Source organism: Pleurodeles waltl, chromosome 1_1 (assembly GCF_031143425.1).
Source record: "Pleurodeles waltl isolate 20211129_DDA chromosome 1_1, aPleWal1.hap1.20221129, whole genome shotgun sequence".
NCBI lineage: Eukaryota > Metazoa > Chordata > Amphibia > Caudata > Salamandridae > Pleurodeles > Pleurodeles waltl.
In genome coordinates this window covers 458,898,298-458,914,821 of record NC_090436.1, presented here as the reverse complement: position 1 = coordinate 458,914,821, position 16,524 = coordinate 458,898,298, and the positions used below count along the sequence as shown (strand labels likewise).

Here is a 16,524-nt window from a genome sequence, read left to right as displayed (position 1 = left end):
CACAGAATACCTCTAGGGGCATTTTAAAGCATCAGTGGCTAGAATATGGTTCCAAATAATGCAATGATTTCATTTATCAAACTCCTCTAGATACATAGGATGTTTTGCCTTAATTGAAGGCAAGGTACGATGTTGTTTGACATTTTGTTTATCGGAGATCTGATGCTAACAACTAATTTGCAGGCGATAATTCACAAACAAACACGATAGGGGCAAATCCCCATCGGTATTGCATTCAAAACAATTAATTTTCCGTCTATTTTTTCAATTATTTTAAAACCTCATTTTAGTTTGGCCTTCACCACAGGTAGGAACAGATCTGAGGCTTCTACTGACGGACACATGCAAACTCCTGGCCTGATGTATGACTAGTGCGGAAGGGTTGCATCAGAACAGGTAAAGTTTGTCTGACCATAATATCCCAGCACAATATTGTGTTTTCACTGTCGACTCATTCATGCAGCACAGACAAACCGATAAAGTGCACGTACGGTTGACAAAGAGCTGTTCTTCATGAGACAGGATGCTTGTCAGGTGAGCCCCCTGTACACGACACTCTCTCTCCGCGGCCTCCCAGGTGCGCCGGTGCGCGAAGTACTTGTAACACTGGCCCTGGAACTTGTGCCAGCCGTAGTCACAGGTCTCCGTGTCTGCAAGGCAAAGGCTCAGATTCAGAACGAGGGCAGTCGAATGGGTATCACATAAATAAATGGTTCACCTTTGCTTCTACATCTCTTTCTATAGAGAATGCAGACTTTTTTTATTTAGTCAAGAAAGGTATTCCTTTGGGCGTTTCACTCTTCAAAAGATGCTGAGTCAAAATGTTCTAATACCAAATAACATCAGCTATTACACCAAGAAGAAGAACTGTGGTATCATGTAAAGTCCTCCCTTTCGGGCTTTGTGTAATTCCTTGCTCTTACAGTACCTCAGCCAGCAGCGATCTTATTTTGTTATTGATGTAAATATTAAGCATTTGGGAATTGAAATTTAATGCACCACAATGACAATCGTGCTTGAGATTACAGCAGATTATTAACCAACTGTAAAGTTCTCAGAACGCAAAGCCAGACCTCAGCCAGGGAACAACTCTGTCGTACAGTGCGTGCTCTCTCTCTCTCTCTCTCTCTCTCTCTCTCTCTCTCTCTCTCTCTCTCTCTCTCTCTCTCTCTCTCTCTCTCTCTCTTTCTCTATCTCTCTTTCTCTCTCTCGCTTTCTCTATCTCTGACTTTCTTCTTTGCTTTTTCTCTTCCTCTTCCCTTTTCCCTTTATCACTGTTTTTCTTTCTGACTTTTCTGTCTTTGTCGCCTCTCTCCTTATCTCTGGTTCGCACTGTTTTTCTCCCTCTCGTTGAGTATGCCTGGCTGTCTCCTCGATTTCTTTGCCATTATGTCTATCTGCTTTTCTCTCCGCCTCTCTCTCTCTCATGTACTACTCTCCCTCCCCTTACTCTCTCTCGTTCTCTATGCCCTTTGTCTTCCTTCATCTTGGATGATGTCATGACTGACTTCTTCAGTCCCCTTGTCCCATCACTCTAACTTTGGAAACTAGCAACTGAAAATGGCCAAGAAGGAAAATACTTGTCAGTGTTCAGCTCACAGATGCAGAGCTCGACTGCTACCTCTGGGGAGAATCTAGCTTGCCAAAGGAAAAATAAATAACCTTTCTAGAGGAGCGAAGCCTTCTCAACCGAGTGCATATCAGTTTCAGCAGAGGGGTGGAAAGTCTGAGGAGCAAAAATTGCTGTATAAGATGTGGCAAGTTGTGGACTAGATGACAAGACCCAGGGACGCAGAAAAGTGTAGTGATCTAATATCTCAGTTCCCGATTCCTTTAGGGGAATGATTAATCTGTGCAAATTAGTTTTTTTCTCTTGGTACCGAGAAAGCATTTTTATTATTTAGAAATGATCTTTACTTAGCTGTGGTTAAATTAGTACTAGACCACAAACTGGCATTACTGGGTCTGAGCTTGATTGCACTGAAATCTATGTCAAAGCTGCTGAAGAAAAAAATGTGTTTTTATTTTTCATGGGTTTGGTTTTCAAGTTCACATTTCTACCTGAGGTTTTCCTCTTTCAGAAAGTAAACAAAATATATATTATGTTCATGGTGCTGTGGAATTTGCAAATACAATGTAATAATGTGTTCCTCATGGAGGAAACTGTGTTCAGGAGATGTGTTGTGCAAGTACATTTTTTAAGACCTGCTGCTGCTCAGGCCATAACTGTACTACATTCGTTTCTAAATCTCTCATTCTATTTTGTTTGCTTCAATAGTGCAATGTCATTTATTTCTTTGTCGGGTAAAGTGTAATCAATAATTATTCATAGTGTAGGTGTTTTCTAAAATATCTTATTTCCTGGTGCATAATGTCTCCAGTGATCATGTCATGTAACTTTGTTAGTACAGCCTTATGAGGACACATCTTGTTACACTGATGCATATTTTATAGGTTTCATTGTCTGAAACCTATAAAATGTGCTTTTTCTAGGATGTGTGCCAGACTTTCTACTTATATTCTCAAAGGCAGAATCCAGGTTAGCCTGTATGCTAATGCATATAAAGGGACTTTCTGTGCTTTTCAAACCAAGTCTCTATGTTAAACTGTCTCTTCATTTATACTTGGATCTTTTGGCTTTGTCATAGGAGGCAGCCTTTTTTGTCAGTCTTTTTGCTGATTTATATTTTTTTGTCTCTCCCTTGACTTACAGTCTGAATAAATTTATGTTAGTTCTTTGCTGGACTGTATTTTGGTTCTGACTATTTTCCTTATGTTATGACCTCTTGCATTATCTATGCTGATTTGAAAATGACTAACTAATTTTTGACGTCTGTAATTATTTTTAAGTTTTGAACAAACCTGTATGGTTTTGACTTTGAACTTTGGCCTGCAAAGATTTTCTTTATTTGCACAAAGGCCACAAGTGTTGTTGGGGTAGAATGTTGGATCTGCAAATTCTGTTTCACAGTCACTACACATTATGCTGCAGTTGTGGTAGATTTTATAAAGGTTTCTATGAACTTAAAATGTTATTATGGTTAGGTTGAGCATACACCTCTGGGAGACCTGATTTGGAGCCACAATTCAATAACATGTGACCTGGACCACTCCCATAGTAAAACACCCCAGACAAGGTTGCTGGAAACACTCAATCCAAAGGTATTCTTAAAACCCGATTGTCAATAAATTATATAGCTAATATTCATGTCTGGATCAAAAGTTAAGATTTTCAATTAATGGTTGAACCAAAACTTGGTACAGCATCAAACACTACCACAAAATCAAAGCACAACTTCTAGAAGGACTTTTGAAAAAATGCAGTAAAGTATAGCTAGGGTTGAGCATATTGTTTATTACTCAAGTAGAATCTCACAGAGATCCTAATTATTGGGCTACTAGTAATTTGAGATAAGTCCCTGCTTATGTTATGCTTACTCCATGAGTGGGTTGTATGTCACAATACTCAATACAAAAGTATTAACATTTAGTAATACAAACTGAAAGATATTGATTTTCATAATATTGTCAAGGCAGGAATACTTTGGGACATGCACATTAGTTCTTCTAACTCCAGATCTATTTAGCTTGATGATGTTGTGCAGGTCAATTATCTTGCAGCGAATTCTGCTGCAAGATGGACAATATTTAAATGTCGATATTATGGTACCACAGATATTTTCACATAGAGGCCTATTTTTACATTGCACATGTACTATCTTTTATTATCTCTAGAAATGTGCATACCTTGCGCACACCGTCAGCCAACTCCTTTGGAATGATAGATTTCTGGACAAATTCCATAATATGACATTAATCACTTATATTTATCCATCACTATTCTAACTTTGGGGGTCTATGATCTGGTGGTTGGATGGGCATAGTCTTAATCATCGAATCATTCCTCCTTGTTATAAGTCATAGAGATAGTAATCCCCTTCTTCCAATTCTACTTTCTCCTACAAGAAACCTTGCAACATAAATGCAAATATGTGGTGATGATATTCACAGTAGCGTACATTTATTTCCTAAAATGTGATGACATGGAGCTGCATCATCATGCTTGTGTAAGGTTGTGCAAGGAAAGTCCCCACAATTTGTAAATGTGTGTGATGGACTAAATGTGAGTAAATGAAATGGTTATTTATTTTTATGCACGTGAGTAGCGGAAGCGCGCACACTGACCTAAGTGAAGCAGGGACAATGATAAGAGGAGGGAAGCAAAACGGATAAAGGAAAGAGACTTAAGAGCTAATGCAATGCTGTTTAGAAGTTGGATGCTAACTAAAGGACATGGAATTCAGCAGAGCAGAATGGGACATACGGCAAACCCACATGCGTGTTGGTGTCCAGCACGCTACTCTGCTCACATACTACAGGAGGGTTGCACTTGAGGGATCCGCTGAAACTGGAGCCTGCCATAAGAACGCTGCACTTTTATATTTTAAGCATGAGACGGTTTAAAATATGAAAGCCTTTTTCCAGCTGTCTGTATCCATCCACTTATTATGACAAGGTAATATAGGAATTCATGTAACACCTCTGCCAATTCAGGCTGCAGCCATATGCCTAATAGCCGCACAAGAATAAACATAGGCAGCAGCTCGAATTATAAGGCAGATCACATTCCAGTTGGAACATCTACAGTTTATCATTATAGGCAAACAGTTTCAAGAAGAATTACTCCACAGAGAGAAAGGCAATAAGTTACTTGCTGTAACAGTGCCAGGTAACTACTTCTGTACGTTTCTTCACCACTCGCCTGACACAAAGAGCCTGATTCACAACTTTTAATGCACCTAAATAGCACTTAGTTGTGCAAAATGTAATTACCTTTCTTAATCCCACTCATCATGGTTTACAGACAGAGGCTAAGTGAAACTTATTTTGTAAATTACACTCATGTCAGAAGAAGTGCACTAGGTTGGCACCTTCTCTGCCAGTGCATTTAATGAATTATATGCAGGAGAATGGCAGCATCAGTGGAGAGTGTCATGTCCACCCAGAAAATGTTTCGGAAGTTACTTCAAAAAAGAGGAGGACATGTTTCCAAAGTGGAATGGGAGACAGCAGGGGTGTAAAGTAAGTGGTTTCTCCACAATGAAATGTATTCTGCATTGTGATTAAAAAATTAAAGAGAATGATAAGGGCGCTAATGCTTAGTTCCATTACAATTAGAAAGGGGGCGTACCTGCTTAGTATGCAATCCATTCGAATAAACACGTAGGAGTAATTCTGAAAGCATGCAGCTGCCACTGATTTCCAGGAGCACTACTGTGATGTTCATAAACTGCTTAAAAGTTAAAATCTATTGCAAACATAGAGGTGTGACACTTTTAATGGCTTTGTGATGCAGTCCCAAATAGTATGAGCTAGCATAGAAAAGGGAAAGTCGAATCCAGGATGTAAGCCAAAAGCTGTAAGCCAAACAGACAGCTGGAAAGCATAGGAGAACTGGTAAGCTTACATGACTCACATTTTGGACTTTGCCATGCAGTTTGCACTATCAGCAAAAATAAAAAAGCACTGGCAAAAAAAGATAAAAAAAATGTGCAATGGGAAGGCCACCTTCGCTGACGCAGGCACCACTTTCTTTGTTATTATTTAGCGATCCAACATGGTGATGTTAAAGCACAAAATAACAATCAGAAAGGATCGTGGGGTGGTGGGGCCATAAATGAATGGGTGGGTTGTGTGGGTAGGAAGAGGAGGGGAAAGCAGCACGCAAGAGAGAGCCACACTGGGGTGGGGATAAGAGCACAAGTGAGAGAGCAAAACAAAGCAAAGAGGTGGGGTGTTTAAGGGAAAAGCCCAGGAGAGAGAAAGAGAGAGAGAGAGAGCAGCACACGAGTGAGAGAGAAACATGGAGTGTTGATTTGTGTATGAGGAAGAAAGCTGTAAAACACATGCACTTTAATGAAGTGTTTAACCAAAACAAAAAAGAATGGTAAAGAGGCTATTCTTCAGGGGTGGGACAACCACCAGGAGAGTAAAGCAAGCCATTGAATAAGAATCACGCAAATGAGCGGTACCACAAAGCCAACCAACCATAATCAATAGGCAGGCTGTAAGCCCATTCTAAGTTCACAATAGGTCTTTCTCACCCTGACCACTTTTGCTCTCTGGTATGAGAGACCTAAAAACAGAACCCCCATTCTTTAGGGGAAGGTACTCCTTTGGATCAATGCCTCGAAATCACTACTGACTGCCTGATTCTATGGAGTATGGGAAAGAACTTACCCGACAGGGTGAGGAAGAACTGTGAACATTAGCAATGTCTCACTGATGATGCCAATCTTAGAAAATATGCATTTTCCTCACAACTTTTGTCCACAGTGAATACCCACTCTATGCTTCCCAAGCAGACAAAGAGAGAAAGGTAGCATTACTAAAAGTATGCGAACATAATCAATTGTCATGACCAAGCAACGCGTGGTTCAAAATGAAAAACATCTGAGAAGGACCACACAGTGGTGAGAAAAAATACATTTCCCTCAACTACTCTATCCTTTTCCAGAGGGAGGTTTGTGTTACTCAGCTCAGTCATGCCGCTTTTATCAAATGCTTTCCAATGGGAAATAGAGAAGGTCAGCTGAGGCAACACTGATCAAAAGCAGTCCGAAAGGAGACCACATTATAAATCATGTTTGTCAACTAATGAGCAGAACATCTGTTTTCACCATTCGGCCTACCAGTAATCCAGATGAGTAAGGCCTAGGAAACAATGGCCCTGGAGCTGGGCTAACAATAATGTCTGTGTGCACAGCTGCATTGTGTGAAAGCAGCATTAGAAAATATAGGGGTTTAGATATACACTTATTAGGGTGGTAGACTTGATGTGGCACTGGACGCTGAAAATACGTTATTGGGAGCAGAGCAGAGTTATATGGCTGGGCATGCCTTTTTAAGGCTACACTATGTATCATTATGCGATGATGTGCAGTTTGATGCGTCACACTCTCTGACTGAAACAGAGGTCATGGCAGCTGTATGAGCAGGCACAAAATACCAGATGTACTAAGAATCTGTTCCGGGACAAAGTCAAGCAGAGTGATACAAAGAAGTGCAGACTTTTGTAAGGATATTTATTTTCCACTGCATATTAAAGTTTGCTCTGGAACGGTGCCCTTTTCTCAGCACATTTTCACTTTGGGGGTGTACTTGGGTGTTTCAGAGCAGGCACCCTTAGCTTTTGAAACAAAGATCAATTTACTAAGGTAGCTAGACTAGGCTCTGCATCAAAAAACATCAACTCCTTGAAGTTGGCGCTAACAAGGAGGAATCGTTTTTTTCTCCAAACATCCATCAAAATTGCATGTGTGCTGCACTGTACAGCACAAACACAATGTATGGTATCTTTAAGAATTCGTCTATGCATAGGATTTTGTACTGGAAAGGTGGGATTTCAATACAAATGCTACGCTAGACAGCATGCACACACATCTGAACTATAGTGCAAAGGTTCTGTGAGGTGCTTGGCAGTATGTTTGCCCCACATTCCAGGTGTAATGAGCAGCACCAGATCATTTTTAATAAATATGGCTTAGCTTTTATTTTCCTCTGGCACAATGCAGAGCAGCAACTTTGGTTTCTGTGTTGCACTAAACAGGAATAAATCTGCCCCATTTGTTTTTGCACTCAGTTTCAGCGGTTATCAGCTTAAACCTTACACCACTCGGCCTAGTTTTGCACTCAGTGTGTTCAGAGTCAAGGGCAGCTCTAGGCTGTGTGATGCACTACACAAGGGGGAATTCAGAAATAAATATATGAAATCTCCTAAGGCAAATGTTTTGATGAGGAAAAGGAGGAAAGAAAAAAAGAGGAAATAGCATACATGTCCTGATTTACAAACTGCACTTTGTAGTATTTATTGTAGATCTACAAAACATACTACAATTCACACATTAGGTGCAGAGTTTTACGCCTCTGCATAACCTATACTTATGTGTGTGGAATTTTCCACCCTGACTGCGGAGTCTCTACGTGTGCATTTCAATAGTAAATATGAATGAGATTGGAGGACGTGGGTGGGAAAAGGGGTGGGATTAGGGTGAAGTAAGGGGGTTTAAGAAGATTCGGGGAGGGGTTTAGGGTGTCATCACCCACCTGCACAACAGTAAGCCAGGAACATTTCTCAGGGGGAGGGGACATGTAACATAAAACTTTTGTAATAAGTTTAAACTCTGAGTTTGTGAATACCAAAAGTAATAAACTTACTCCAAAGGGGACATGTAACATAAAACTTTTGTAATAAGTTTACACTCTGAGTTTGTGAATACCAAAAGTAATAAACTTACTCCAAAGTCTAAACGTATTCAAAATTGTAATTTATCTTTGTGAATCAGGCCCTTAAAGGTTGATAACCTTTTACATGTTTTATTTCATTTATTTTTTATTAGTTTGAGAACCCAAAACATTTAAAACAACAATTAAATCTACCTTGTGAGATTCCTAGCTGCACCAATTTGGATGTTCAGAAAGTGCTTGCATTTTGCCAATGGAAGACCAAGTATTGTCAATCATTATTCACTGAAGGTGTCACATTCACCTAACACAGAAACATACCCACTCACCCTACCTACAGCACAAATCCAATCTGTGATGGAAAGTCTCATCGCACACTCACAAAGTTGAGTAAAGGATGTGAGGGGGTTGCATAACGCAGAATTTATGGACTTTTGATTGGATGAGTGCCACAAACAGCTTTCCGATCCGGTGCTTGTCTTACAAGACAAGGTGAAATCACATAACAGAATTCAGACCATGTAACAAGAACTAAGAAACCTCTCCCTCCACTCCGAGCCTCTCACAGGCTCCGCAGTGTTTGGTCTCCTTGGTTACATTAAACTCATGTGAATCAAGGCAAATGCTTACAAATCCAGTCTCCTGGCAGACAACTTCGTCTGTGTCTAATCCAGTTGTATTTATTTTGGCAGACTATAAGAATTGGCTCACGATCATTTATCCAGGTCACAAGCCTCAACAGCACTTTAATGTATGGGGACGTTGAATTCCACCCATGCACACTTTTAAGAGTATTTCTGACTGACAGGCCAGGAAGCTCTTCTGTTAACTACTTCGAATGCATTTCCTTTGAGCCCTCTTTCCCACCCACAAGCACAGGAAGATCTTTCTGTTGTTTGCAGATGGCTAGTAATTCTAGACTGTCCTGACTCACGACGTTTCCAGCCTACATGTCTGTGTGCGCCGCCTTATCGGGTTTCTTGTCGTACACGAGGCAGCAGTTTAAACCCACGGATCCCCCCAAAAGTAGAATCAACAAAACATAAATGATATGGCTAATTCTTTCACACTAGAGCGGTCATTCTAAATTGCGTGAAAGCGGTTGTGTTAATACCCACCAGGTAAATACAGATACCACTGGGTGCGAGGTTTACTGGATGTAAAATTACCACACCATTCCTAATTCCAGACATCATCTTATTGTATAACAAAGAGACAGGACGTGTTCCGTCCCTTTCTGTGGTGAAAAACTCGGAATGTGTGCAGTCTGCCCGCAGTACATGCACCATACTTCCCCTGTGAAAACGTGTGCTGTGAACTCCTGCATAGTGCACAATTATTGCACCACTATTAATCGTGATTTAAGCACAAACAACTGGTTGCGCGTAGACCGGAACTTGAGGGGTTCCTACAATGAGTCCCTCAGAGAGATGTCTAATCTATACGCACTCAAGACCCAGCTTAGAATTCTATGAGGCTATTGCAGGGTACTCTATAGTAGTTCACCAGGGGCCAGATGTATCATCACGGCCCTTTGCGATTCGGAAATAGCGATTTTTAAGAAATCGCTATTTCCGACTTGCAAAGTGCCATGTATCACATTTGCGATTCGGTAATTGCGATACCGGCCCCATTCGCAGCTATGGGCCTGTTGGCCCATATCTGCAAATTTTTTGCATTTCCAAAATTGCGATTTCTGAACCAGAAATCGCAATTTTGGAAATGCAAAACCCCAGGGTGCTGGGGGGCTAAGGCGCCCTTTGCTGCATGCCAAAAAAAATTGGGGGGACATGTAAGGTGCACACATGCCAAAAGGGCATGTGTGCTTTACATGTACAATTTAAAAATGCATTTTAAATGTATTTTTAAATTTTGCACAAGGTTACCACCAAGTTCAACTTGGTGGTAATTAGCGATTCCTAAATGCCAAAATCACATTTAGGAATTGCTTTCAACCATGTGCTAAGAAATCGCAAATAAGGAATCCTTATTTGCGATTTATAATTTAGAGAGTCGCAATTTGCGACTCTCTAAACAGGGTCGCAATTTTAAGGAATCGCTATTTTAGCGATTCCTTAAAATTGCGTTCAGAATGTATTTCATACATTCTGAACTGGCATTTTGCATTCGCAAACGGGCATTCACACCGTTTGCGAATGCAAAATGCTTTCATACATCTGGCCCCAAATCCTCAATTAAAATAAAAAAATTGCATGTTCCTTTTATCACTGGGACACTGCCTCCTTCTACTGACTTGCCACGCTCTCACTCCAAGTGCAATACTATGGTAAAACATACTAATCCGAATATATAAGTACTTTAGTGTGAAACCCCTATTTATGTACATTTACTCCAACTTGTGCAGCCCATCCCAACAGTAGGCTTAGCTCACTAGTGATAAACTAGAACCCATATGTGAGAAAGCCTTTCCAACGAGAAGAAAAAAAATAAACACAATAATGAAAAAAATGCATGAATATTCCCAATGGTTGGAACATTAGATATTAGTCTGGAAATGGTCTCGATCAAATTGTGTCTCAAACTTCCTGATGGAGATGATAACTATTTTGCTTGAAACCCTGAATGACTGAATTTTGTTTGCATTATAAAAAATTATATCAGAAATTGATAGTTAGAAAGGCCAAAGTTGGTCCTGGAAAGCTGGCAGGACCTTCCGCTTACTGAATCTTATAAAGAAAATCCCTATGCTACCTCTAGAAGCCCCATCTGCAGGCACATTTCAGACTATGGAGCACTGCTTTACCAACAGGGAACAAATAATTATACAGCTGCCTCCCTCTAGATTGTCCTGTTCGGACATTTAACTTTACAAATTCACTTTTCAGCCATCTGATTTATGTCACCTGTCTGAAAACGTCCCTGAAGACAGCATATGGAGAATTCGAATTCCCTGTGATGACATTTCCTTACAAGTAAAATGCATGAAACAATAATTAAGGGCCTCTTTTAGAGTTTACCTGATGGGATACTCAATCTCAAATGGGCTAGATATTTTGTCCACTGTATTTCAAGTTCATTCCAGCTCAGGGCACTTGTAATATGGTGGAGGGGATATCAGCAACGTTTTGACAATGTAGTCAGTACACTAAACTTTACATAAGGCCCTTAGGAGCATATTTATGAGCCCTTAGTACCACCTTGCACCACATTTGCGGCATTTATTTTGATGCAAATGTGGCGTTAAGGTGGCATTTCCCACGTACCATATTTACAAATTGGTGCAATGCTTGTATTGCTCCCCTTTGTAAACCCTTGCGCCACATTATGCCTCCGCCAGGCATAATGTATGCAAGGGGGGCTGAAAAAATGGCACAAGGAAATCTCTGAGATTTCCTTGTGCCATTTTTTCAGCACTTTTAACGCCGGCTCAGAGCAGGCGTTAAAAGGGGGCTTCCATTTTTTAGAACGGGCCCGTATGTACTCTGCAGGTGTGGTGCCAAAATATTGACGCTACTCCTGCAGAGTACATCAATAGAGTCACATAGAATGATGCTATTGCCGCTTACCCTACGCCATGGCGTGCCGTATATAAAATACAGTGCACACATGGTGGCAGTAGGGGGGCACTAAGGGGTGCAGGGAAGTAGCGCTGCACTCTTTCAGCGCCACTTTCTATAAATCTGCCCCTTAGTTTTCCTAAATAAGGCCCTCGGTTTTCCGCAGTGACCCAAAATGCACTTTCAGTGACACCTGGGAACACCTAGATCATTGTCTATCTGCTTTTCTCCCATGAAAAGACCACTGTTTCTACCCCACAACTATGCCTCGGTAGCACCACAAACCAATAAAGTTGCACGTTTCACGATGCATTTTAAAGTTTAAATGATACCACATCACTTGAAGTCCGGTTTAAGAGCAGGTACATATCACACACAAAGTCTAATTTGCACGAGCATTATTAAATAAAGGACCTGAATCACTTGACAAGGAAAGGCAATTAAGGAAGGGGTCTGATGCTCAAAAGCACTGTGATCCCTTGAGGGCCGGCTAGGTCCAACCCCCTGCCCCATCCCGCCTTCTGTTTAGCAAAGGAATTCCTAAATGCTTTGTGATAGTTTTTACCAGTCACAAACCATGCGATGATTAATGAATTAGCTGATGGACAGAATTAAACATTTATACCGTTGTACATTAATGGTCAAACATTGTAAAACACATGGAAATTAATGCAAACAGAACAACCTACCAAAATGAGAACAGGAAAGACATGGAAATGGGAAATGGGAAATTATAAGAAGAAAGAAAAGAATGGACCATGCCTTACCTTGCTCACATAAAACCCCTATGTAGCTTGGTAGACAAACACATGAAAATCCACTGATCCCGTCAATACACGTGGCTCCATTCTGGCAGGGACTGGACTGACATTCATCAATATCTGCACCCAAATGGTAGATGACTTTACAGTGTGTACTTTGAAATGCACAATTAAGCTGTATAAGGCACACGGTTTGCAATGCACACATTTGAGAGCAAAATGACAGTTACACAATCTCGGAGTCGGTTCTGCGAGCATCGTTTCCCCTCTTCATTCAGAAAGGGCAGTGATCAGGGGATTACTAAATGCACTCATGGCGAAGTTCTCTCTTTATAGCAAAGGACTGCAGGACTTGCCAACTCTTTCCCTTTGAAACATTTAGTTGCCCCTTTCTCCTTCAACTGGAGAAAAAAAATCATCTTCTTTTGCCAAAGTCCATTTAGTTGTTATTGTTATTACGTGTCCACCTGTGGACTACTCCAATATTAGAGTGCAAGGGGGCAGTAGATAAATGTGTCCTGTTGTCTTTGGTGTTACTTAAAGAACCACTGGAGGGTATGAGCCACTGGAGAAACGGATGCTAGGGACAGCCCTGGCGAATGAAGGTGAGATGAAAATCTCACTGACAAACATGCACAGTGATAAGAAAAATTAATGGATACTGAACATGAAAATGTAGTGCTCACATTTCAACAAGACACTTGGTGATTTGAAATCAAATTTGTAAATACAGCCATGGTTTTACAAAAATGCATGTTTGAGGACCTATTTTATAACTCAAATATAGAATGTGGAAATATTGATTAATATCTGGGTATCGTGTGTACTGTAATGTTTTTAGAACATCTCTCCTTCTGTGTTTCCAGGCCATCTACGATGGTATCCAGGCCCACATCCAGAAGGAGAAACATATCGAGTAACTATGCAATGTGAACATGTAATTCTATTGAGTGTTTCTGCCAAAAAATACAAATCCACTTGGAAGTCGATGGCTTGCAAAACATCATCATACTTTTGATATTTTGCACTGCCTATTGGAATAAAAAGCATAATTTACTTATGTAACATCATGCCCATGACTTGGGGATTTATTGACTTTGGAAAATGTGATAACCCATAACCACCCATGACATAATAAAACATATGTGGCAGATAACCTCTTAATATAGCTTTTAATGCAGTGTTTGATATATCCTGACATTCACAAGTCACAATGTATGTTTGCCTGGAAACCTTTGGTCTGATAGTCTGATACAGTCCAGGGAATGATCGTACAAAAATATGCTGTAACTTTTCTCACGTTTAAATATGTGCGGTCACACATTCACATTTATACACAAATCTATGTATTTTCAAACATAAAAATAGAAAAAAAAAAAAAAATTATTGTACTCTTCCTTCAAATATTTGCCTTCTAACCAAACTACTTCACAGCATCATCAAACTGGACTCACATTTTCTCCTAGCTCTTTATCCTGAAAAAATGAATAAGAAAGATACGCTTGTCACACAATATAAAGTAAAACATATGTTCAGTTCTCCTGCAAAGCTTAATTTGCCCTCTGTGGTTTCTGCTCACTCAAAAAACACTCAAACCTTTGGGTTTTGCGGTTTGTTGCAGTCTCCCTTCCTTCTCGTGGTAAAACGTAAGCATGTAGTACATGACAGCCCATGCATTATAATCTATACATTGCACTGCGACCTCTGTCTACCATCTGGTTGGGCTGGAGGCCTTCACACAAAGCATGCTATATTTATCTCTGAGGTGAGACACAGGCTTGCTGTTTCTTTTGGGCCACAGCCAGGCTGTGCAAAATGTGTATTATTGAGGCTCACCTAATTCGCACTGTTCTCCGCTGTATCCAGGCATACATGTGCAGATATAGAAAGAACCTCTTGTGTAACAGGTACCTCCATGATGGCAAGGATTGTTTTTGCAGGGATCCTGACCTGTAGCAGAAGATTAATACAACAGTTTAATGTTTTATATGTACTTTAGTAAACCACTACCTCCCATGCTTCATTTCATAAGTTTATTTTTCTCCAAAAACTAAGATTTATTTGTAGAAACAGAATGGACGGTGGCTGTGAAAAGAATTGCCATTTCTTTACTCCAAACCCCATCCGCACAAAGAACCATCTACAAACCACATATGCACAGGAACACTAAGCATTGCAGTTGTTATTGGGTTCTAGTTGTCCAAAGCAGGGTTAAGCTTTGGCCCTTAGGGCCAGATTCACAATGCCCTTGATCCTCCTTGAGCCTCACTAGTGTCATTTTTGTAGCATTAAGGAGGCCATTTACTGCACTATATTTACAAAGTGGCTTTGTAACCCATTGTGCCACATTATACCTGCACCAAGCATAATGTATGCAAGGGGGCATTCCCACACAGCGAGGCCATAAAAATGGTGCAGTGAAATCTACACAATTCTATTACAGCAATTGTTCCATAATTATTAACGCCTGCTCAGGGCAGGTGTTTAAGTGACAGGCCCATAGTAACCTATGGGCCTATCTAGTGCTTTGCTGCATAATTTATGGCACTAATCCAGCAAAGCACTACAATAGCATCATGAATTATGAAGCTATTGTGAAAACAACCACCATGGTGCACCATATTCTAAATATGGTGCATCCATGGTCTCTCTAGGTTGGGCAGGGGCGACGCAAGAAAAGTGGCTCATCTGGACTGATACGCCTCTTTCTTGTAAATCTGGCCCTTAGTTCGGATATGCTAGCACAACATTGTGCAGTGCAAGTAGGACCCTGCTCAGTTCCTTTCAACCTTCTGTGGACTAAAGTGTGGTTTTGTGTCATGTGGGGTTCACCTGTACTGTGGCTTTGTGGTCACTCGTTTGGATGGTTTGTAGGTATCTAATATTACGCATCCAGCTGGAACCAACAGTTCAGCACAGTATAAAATAACCTTTTCTTAGCAGGCACATATCTAATATCTCGAGGTACTGGAGAAACAGTAATATGAAGTGTGGGGTCTAGTTGAGAATGCTTAGCAGAAACTAGGATGTGGTGGGAAAGAAAAAAGTAACTCATAGAGAACTACACAGAATATGATTACCCCACACGTTTAAAATATACTTAGAATTACCGGACTCAGGATCCAAGCACAACAAATTATTCTGTAGATCTTGTTTCTCCCCATTACATTTGGGACAGTTTTTTATGACTTTGATGATTGGAGCAAACATCAATCTAGTGTAAGAATATGCTAAGATGTGAAAACACAGATGTCAAATCATACACTGCCAGCATCTCCACCACACGGAAATATCTCTTCCTCGTTCTGACCTGCAGCGAACCCTACTATCTAGCAGTTGCCTACAAATATATTAGAACTGATGCAAAAGTAGTATAGAAACCCAGTCCAAGTTTATGGACAATTAGTTTGACAGGATTTATGAGTAAGATACAGGTCATATTTTCTATTGGGAGATAGTTATGCGGGATCAAAATTTCAGCAGTCTGTGCTTTGGAGTCTATCTTTGAAAACTAAGGGCCAGATGTTCGACAATTTCATTTTGAGAGTCTTTAATTGTGATTCATTGGGAATCACAATTAAAGACTCGCAAAATGAAATATGCAAATTTGTCTCGGACACATCTAGTGATGCCCAATGGGGTTGCAAATGACTTACCTCATTAATATTCATGAGGTAGGCCACAATTTGTAACCCCATTGGGAATGGATGCACTGTGGGGGATGGTGGGCTGCTGGGAACAGTAGACCACCATGTCTGTGACTGCTTTTTAAATAAAGCAGTTTTTTTTGTAATGCATTTCATTTTTCTTAAAGGAAAACAGGATGCATTACAAGCAAAAATATGAAAAGTTCCTTTTCATTTTTTCAGAGTAAGCAGTGGTCAGATTTTTTTTTTTCACCCTCATTCAAAAAGGGGTCCCTTTGGGAGCCCTTCCTATTGGCAACTGGGTTACCACCAAATTGAAGTTGGTGGTAACCGTTAATGTTTTGTAACTGCCTT

General features: G+C 40.4%; 1 protein-coding gene across 1 annotated transcript in view; it reads right to left on the bottom strand.

Annotated features, from left to right (window-relative positions):
* Positions 1 to 16,524, bottom strand: part of LOC138285162 (versican core protein-like) — a 151,430-nt gene that overhangs the window by 17,792 nt on the left and 117,114 nt on the right. The window contains exons 9-11 of the mRNA XM_069224767.1: positions 14,360 to 14,473; positions 12,530 to 12,643; positions 492 to 650 (exon numbers count right to left, since the gene is read on the bottom strand). Of these exons, the coding sequence (XP_069080868.1) occupies positions 492 to 650; positions 12,530 to 12,643; positions 14,360 to 14,473 (387 nt within the window). The remainder of the gene's footprint in view (positions 1 to 491; positions 651 to 12,529; positions 12,644 to 14,359; positions 14,474 to 16,524) is intronic.